This window comes from Buceros rhinoceros, unplaced genomic scaffold (assembly GCF_000710305.1).
Source record: "Buceros rhinoceros silvestris isolate BGI_N320 unplaced genomic scaffold, ASM71030v1 scaffold13572, whole genome shotgun sequence".
Taxonomy (NCBI): domain Eukaryota; kingdom Metazoa; phylum Chordata; class Aves; order Bucerotiformes; family Bucerotidae; genus Buceros; species Buceros rhinoceros.
In genome coordinates this window covers 29,619-37,040 of record NW_010397293.1, presented here as the reverse complement: position 1 = coordinate 37,040, position 7,422 = coordinate 29,619, and the positions used below count along the sequence as shown (strand labels likewise).

General features: G+C 50.5%; 1 protein-coding gene across 1 annotated transcript in view; it reads left to right on the top strand.

Moving 5' to 3' along the window:
* Positions 1–6,704, top strand: part of PPM1E (protein phosphatase, Mg2+/Mn2+ dependent, 1E) — a gene marked incomplete at its 5' end in the record, with an annotated part of 9,227 nt that extends 2,523 nt beyond the window's left edge. Inside the window, 5 exons of the mRNA XM_010146203.1 lie at positions 1,951–2,150; positions 3,901–4,089; positions 4,831–4,974; positions 5,274–5,367; positions 5,641–6,704. Of these exons, the coding sequence (XP_010144505.1) occupies positions 1,951–2,150; positions 3,901–4,089; positions 4,831–4,974; positions 5,274–5,367; positions 5,641–6,704 (1,691 nt within the window). The remainder of the gene's footprint in view (positions 1–1,950; positions 2,151–3,900; positions 4,090–4,830; positions 4,975–5,273; positions 5,368–5,640) is intronic.
* Between the last annotated feature and the right edge of the window lie 718 nt (positions 6,705–7,422).

Here is a 7,422-nt window from a genome sequence, read left to right as displayed (position 1 = left end):
GTAGGGGTTTGGCACTGTTAAGGAACCGCCAGAGACGACTGGATATAGGACCACATTACATGGTGGAGGTATCTAAAATATCCAGCAGACGTCACAAGAAGTCAAGAAAGGTCTTAAAATTTAGGTACGGAAAAGCCGAATCTGATGGCTGGTGTTCACTCTGCCCTGAGTTTGCCCTAGAAGTCGGGTGTCTTTGGGAACAATAATGCCCAAGCTGGCTTTCCCACTAGCTGTGGTACCAATAAGTGCTTCCAGTGCTGGGGATTTTGGAGCAGCAGGAGGGAAATGAAATTCTCCATGACCCAACTGCAGTGACAGCTGAGTCAGCTCTGGCTCAGCGCTGCAGCATTAACAATTGATGAGTAATTTACAGCTGGGAGGGGGTAGTTTCACTGTTGTGAGCCTCTCTCCTGTTGTAGCCTCAGGAGCAGTTATTGGTGATGCCGACACTACCCATACGCCCAGCTGGGGGAGGGAGTTTCGTACCTCCGCACAGCCAATGGGTTTCCTCCCTTCCTCCTTCAGAGTGACACTCTGAAGCGTAAGAGCCGCATGACAGTGAAACATGCACCGTTAGCCTTCAGATGTGCCCAGCGGAAAGAAGTGGGAGAGCAAGGCTGCGGGGTTCACTCTGGAAAATATCATTTGGACATGTCAGGCTGTGCCTGTTGCCTCTGTAAATATGTTACCCAGCAAAGAGACTTCTGGTGGCACCTGTGAGGGCAGAGTACATGGTGTGGAGGAACTGGTACCCGTTACTGTGTCCGTGGTGGGATGACCGAGGCGTTTGATTTCCATCACTTGTTTTTAAAGCGGTGTCATCGAGCAGCTAAGGTGAATGCTTTTGGTTGTGTGTGTAGCTCATTGACAGTTAATGGCCGCTCTTGCAGAGCGAGCTTGAACCAACTGGTAATCAGCAGAGCCGGGAATGGATCTTACTCCTAAGGATCTTGGCCCCCTGATTACTACAGCACAAAACTTACCACCTCTTGTGCAGACCTAGTACAGAAATTAGTAAAACCTGCCTTTAGGTTCTTCTCAGAATTCCTGTGGGTTAATTGATGCTGTAACTGTCCCCTCTGCTCGCTGTGTTTGAGCCATTCCTCCTTCAGGAACGACTGACACTCATGGACTGCTGCTGTTCAGCCATGAAGATCTCTGGCATTGGTGAACGATGAGGAACAAAGAGATTTTGATGTGCTCAGCTCTGATGCTTATTTCCAGTTTTCCTTCCCTGAATTTCAGAACAATTGTCAAGTGCCCGAGTTTTCACATTCTGAAATTACCATTTCTCAGGAGTGACAGTTCAGCGTTTTCTTCAATTTAAGACCTTCATGGTTTTCTCATTTGCTCATGCAGATTTCTTTGACACACTCTCTAGTCGGGAATCTGGAAATAATGTTATGAAACTAAGGAGGTACCTGACTCTACACCACCAAAACATCTTACAACAGCACTACTGATCTCTGTAGATCATTCACCTCTGTGTATTGCCTCAGTCCTGCGGGCCAGCAGTTGTTTGGAGTAGTTTGGTCCAAAGCCAAATGTTGTAATGGACTGTGGGTTTGTGTGTGATGCTACATGCCGTGACAAAGTCCTGTCAGAGGTGCCAGCGCTGCAGCACCCTGTGCAGAGCCACACAGGACATCAAATGCTGAGGGAACGGACTTGCTTTCCTTTCTTTCTGATGCTGTAAATGAGTTCCCCAAAGGCACTGGGGAATGTTTAAGTTAAAAAGACAAACAAACAATGAGCTGCTTGCTGATGAGTGCTGATTATGGAGAGTTTCGCTTCCTCTTTTTACGCATCAGAGCCCAGCATTTCCCTGCTGACATCCATTCCAACTGCTTGGCTAAAATGGTTTTGTTTTATCTTTGTAATGTATGCAAGAAAAAAACACTCACTTAATAACACCCTTAGCCTTTCATTTGTGGTTTTTGCCTCCCTCAGAGATTGAGACGGCGAAGCTGGCCCGCTTGGTTTTCAGCAAACTGCACGAGATCTGCAGCAACTGGGTGAAAGACTTCCCGCTCCAGCCGAAGCCCCACCGCTACTACGAGACATCCATCCACGCCATCAAGAACATGCGCAGGAAGATGGAAGACAAGCACGTCTGCATCCCCGACTTCAACATGCTCTTCAACCTGGAGGTAAAGGGGATCGTGTGGAAGACGAATGCATGTGCTAAGTAGAATTGCTGTTCTTGGGGAAACCAGGCGGTCTTCTGCTGTGAAGGCAAAAGCCGTACCCGTGCTGGACCTGAGGAGGACTGGCAGGCAGAGACAAACCTGGCTGCAAGTTAGTTCAGCTGATGTTCTGTAACCACAGCAGCAGCATGACGTGCAGTTTCTACACGGGGTGTATAGAATAAGAGGGCAATTTTCCCAGATTCCTGGTGAAGTGTCATCTAACTAAAGCCGGTTTGTATCTGGCCTCTCCTGGTAGAGCCACTCGTGCAGCGGCTGAAGGACTGGCCTGCCGTCCTGCGGAAAGCAGCACGACTGTAGAGAGTGGCCACTGGTGCGTTGTAGAACCATGGGATAAATCAAGGCAGGAGCCTCTCCCTGGCTGACGGTGCCGGGTGTAGAAGAGGACTGCCGATGGAAGTGAGGAGGGCACTCCTTACAGCGCAGCGCTGAAGGCAGTTGTCTCAGGGGCGAGTCTGTGCTGCTCCCCAGCCCTTTCTCTTGGGAGGAAGAAGCCAAAAGCAAGATTAAAGAAAGAAAGAAAGTAAAAAAACCCCAAACAAACAACAAACCCAAAACTTACGGGAAAAGGGGGCGCAGTTCACATAAGAACCTGGCGACCTGAGGGGTCTGGTGGAACTGGGGCCAGACTTCCCTCCATTAATTTCTTCATGTTGCCATTGGTCACACTCAGCTTCTCTTCCTTCAGATACAAAACTGGACACTGAAGAACAGCAAATAGAAGAAAGTGGCAAGAATTTTACCTTTAGGATCAGATTGCTGCATAATTTATTCTTTATTACATCCCGTCACTTTAATAACCATCTTCTGCCCCATCCACCTTCTTGCCTTTAAATACTGTTAATGCAAACAGAGGCAAACGTTTCCTTTGCCTGTCAACTGTCAGCTTTCTTATTCCACTTTGTGTTGGAGACCATTACTTTGAAATGACAATGTTCAGATATTCTCGTCGTGGCGATGGCTGTCAAGGTTGAGTCGGCGCTGACAGCGGGTTGGTGTGTGTGTGTGTGTGATAGGCTCAGGAGCTGCTCCCTCCTGGTACAGCAGTTTCTCTGTTTGAGCAGATAAGGGGAAGCTGAAAAAACTGACTTGAAGATGAGTGATTTTACTGTATTTGATTTGTGAATGTAATCTCAGTTGTCTGATGAGAGAGTACGTACCAGTTTTTTTTTTTTTTAAAGAACAAGCTTCTAAGGTGATACAGATTAGATTTAAAAAAAAAGAATGAAAGCAGAGGCTGGCTGGCTTCACACTTTAACTGTCCTGGCGTCTGTCCCTGGTGGATGCCAGTCTTGATGTAGACTTCATGCAAACTGTATTGGATGTTCTTCTCTCTCGGTGGTTTGTGCAGTCACAAAAACTCCTGCACAATTTGATGAGAATGGCACTTCCCATTTGAACTGAGTGACTGAGCTGTAACAAATGGAACATAAGGAGCGCTGAGAGCGCGACACAGGTGATTCTTGCAGGGCAGCTCTTGCAGTTTGTGGGCAGAATTCATCAACAATAAGGTGGAAATTTCCCATTGGTGCAAGCGAAGATGGTCTGAGCAGTTTGTTTTTCCAGTGGAGACGCTGCCTCTAAGTGCAGTTTAATGGGGACACGACAAATCTCGAGTTGAAAAGTTTTCGGACAATTAACCATCTGCGTTGCCTTCTCCTGAGTTGTTTTCTCAATGTGTTTCCATTGACAGGACCAAGAGGAGCAAGCTTATTTTGCAGTGTTTGATGGCCATGGGGGAGTGGATGCTGCCATCTATGCCTCCATCCACCTCCACGTGAACATGGTCCATCAGGAGATGTTGCAGCAGGACCCGGCAGAAGCGCTGTGCCGAGCTTTCCGCGTGACTGACGAGCGCTTTGTCCAGAAGGCAGCCAGAGAGGTGATGAGTTCCCTGGGGTGGCCTCTGAAAGCATTAACCTGTGAATTCTGTCTTTGGCAGCAGGGCTGCTCCGGGTGCTGGGCTGGGCACAGGCCGGGGGTCAGCACTGAGCGGTCTGGGCCCAGTGCCCAGAGCCAGTGCCCACGGGTGGGCTTCTTCGTGGTCCCTAGAGACGTCAGTCTCCGCTTCTCACCACCCCCAGTGCGTTTAGAAGGGCGCTGCTGCTATTCCTGTGTTCATAAGCTATAACTGGGTTCAGTCCTTGGGGTGGGTTATTTTTCCCCCCTCATCTCTACCGCATAAGTTTTTTCCTGGCTGCAGAAAGCAGGAATAAATGTCAGCGGACTCCTAGGCCTCCTGAACTTATGCAGGGGCCGGGTTAAGTGCAGGGAACTCAAGATGCTTACAGATAAACTCCCTCCAAGATCACTAACATGCACGTGTTGCTGCTGACAGATGGGAGAGTCGGCTAAAGCAGGAGCACAGCCCAGCTCCAGAAACGCGATGCCAGGGCAAGGGGCGTCACGGGGCAGAATCCATCACCTGCGTGCAGCCAGGTCAGCCCCGAGGGGCCATTAGGAACAGTCGTAGCCGTGAGGAAAGCGCTGCCTGTTCCTGCCCGGGAACAGGCTGTCCACTGGAGCAGCAACGTGTTCTGTCCTCGAGTTAAGGAAGAAAATGCTTTCAGATGGTTCTTACGTGCTTCTTGAAAACTGGGGGCATTTCTTTTCACCCTTCCAGAGTCTGCGGTGTGGAACCACCGGGGTGGTGACTTTCATCCGAGGAAATATGCTGCATGTGGCTTGGCTTGGGGACTCCCAGGTTATGCTCGTGAGAAGAGGCCAAGCTGTGGAACTGATGAAACCCCACAAACCCGATCGAGAGGTGAGAATGGCCTGTTCGAGGCAGGCTGCGCAGGGCTTACCCCTGAAGCTGGCAGCCGTCAGCTTTATGTGGGCTGCTGGGACACCGCGTGTGGCCTCACCCGCGTCTCCTGGAGCGGCAGCGCTATGTCCCAGTTATGCTGGTCTGTTTGGGAGTTGGGCTGTTTGTGCACACCTCTGCTCTGCTGGGGCCTGCAGGCTCCACCGCGCTGTGAACTCCCTGCTGAAGCGCTCAGAGTGCGGTGGCAGAACCGAACGCACGCTCTGCTCAAACAGCTCTCGCGTTGCCTTGCTGTTTAGGATGAGAAGAAGCGCATCGAGGCTCTTGGTGGCTGTGTGGTCTGGTTCGGAGCCTGGAGGGTGAACGGGAGCCTGTCAGTCTCCAGAGCTATTGGTAAGAGTGGTCTTTAATCCGCTTTTAGACTTGCTTTTCTTTTTAATGAAAAACTTTAATTTTCTACTCATCCAAATTTGACATGCAGCTGAAGACAGACCTGTGAGCAATAACCTCTATTTTTTTTCCTCTACAGTTTGAGGGAATAATTTCCAAATAATTGCTTTAACTCGGGGTAAGAGTCACCGGCCCCATGCTGTGTTAATAAAAGGGCTGCGGATGCCGTGGCTGCAAACCCACGGCCTTGTGTGTCTGTGTGTTGTCTTTTCGCAGGGGATGCTGAGCACAAGCCATATATCTGTGGGGACGCAGACTCTGCCTCCACTGTACTCGATGGCTCTGAAGACTACCTCATTTTAGCCTGCGACGGCTTCTACGACACGGTCAATCCCGACGAGGCGGTCAAAGTGGTGGCTGACCATCTGAAGGAGAACAACGGCGACAGCAGCATGGTAGCACATAAATTAGTGGCATCTGCTCGGGATGCCGGTTCCAGTGACAACATCACTGTCATTGTGGTATTTCTCAGGGACATGAACGCACCGGTCAGTGTTAGCGAGGAGACGGACTGGACAGAGAACTCTTTCCAAGGTGGGCAAGATGATGGCGGGGAAGATAAGGAAAACCACGGAGACTGCAAACGCCCGTGGCCCCAGCACCAGTGCTCAGCCCCTGCAGACCTAGGGTACGAGGGACGAGTGGATTCCTTCACCGACAGAACTAGCTTAAGCACAGGGTCCAGCGTGAACCTGCTGGACGATCAAGGCTATTTAGACCTGACAAAACCAGAAACTAGTACACCTCAGAGTGCCAAATGTCTGCCACCACCCCGAGCGCTTAGTCCTGGCCTACCAAAGAGTGCGAATTTGACCTTAACCGCGAAGAAGGAATTGCCCGAGCACGCGAAGTCATCGATCTGTGGACAGAGCGATCCCAGGGAGTGCAGCGCTCCCCTAGGTTTGGGTGCTGCAGGGCCGAGCGTCTACAGGGTGAAGGGTTTGTCCCCCGTCAGCTTTGGGCTGGAAGATGAACTGTTCAAATCCTTGGGAAAACGAGCTGCGCCCTTTCACTTCCAGCTCTGTACCGGGAAGAGGCGACGGGGAGCCAGGCTCACACCAAAGTTTCACACGCCCCTCATGGCTCGTGCGCCTTCCCAAAGGGAAGGATCGAGTCTGTCCTTACCTGTCCGAGGCCGCGCTAGCACGAGGCTGTCGGTAAGACACTCCCCGTGGCGGAGGCTGGCTGGGCGTAGCGCTTACAGCGAGAGCATGTTTTTGATGCGAAGGCAAAGCAATTGTATATCAGATTCATACCTTCATCAATGCTGTAAAATGTAACCGTCTCCCCCGCGTTCCCCGTCCGGCCCCCAAAGCAGGCGTTCCCCAAACCAACCCGGCACCCTCAGACCGCCACCGGAGATGGGCATTTCAGAACTGTGCTCCCGGCCCCTGCAAAGCTCAGCCCTCCTGTAAATAGATCTAGGAATTAACAAGCATAGTTGTTTTATCTCAATAAAGTTTGCTGGTGGTGCCACCCTGAGCAATGCCACAGCCGCCCGCGCACACCAGTATCTAGCCACATTCACCAGTGACAGCCAGACACGGTTCACGCAACAGCCACCGCTCGGGAACAGGCTTTAAACCACAGAAAGCTGAACCTGCCTGAGGTACGTCCGTGGAGCAACAGGTGAAGAAAGATTCTGGTTTAGAACTGCCAAATTTTTTTAGAGTGGGGGGGAAGTTTCCGTAGAAGTCGAGGCGTGGGGGGTTTCTTTGTGTTCTGCTTTCTGCTTCTTTCAGGCGAGCATTGAGATGAATTAGAAAATTCCATCCACTTTTGCAGGTAGACGACTAAAAGCCATACAGGGTTTTACCAGGTAACTTAGGAACGGACAAACTAAGCTCCTGCTGCTCTGTTCTCAGAGTCCCACCGAGGTACAGACACATCACTTACCTATTTTGTTTTTCATGTAACCTAAAATGTGGAATATGAAGAAAACTGGGTTTTGTAGTTTTTAAAAAAATTATTTCCTATGGCTAGAGGTGCAGTGTAGGG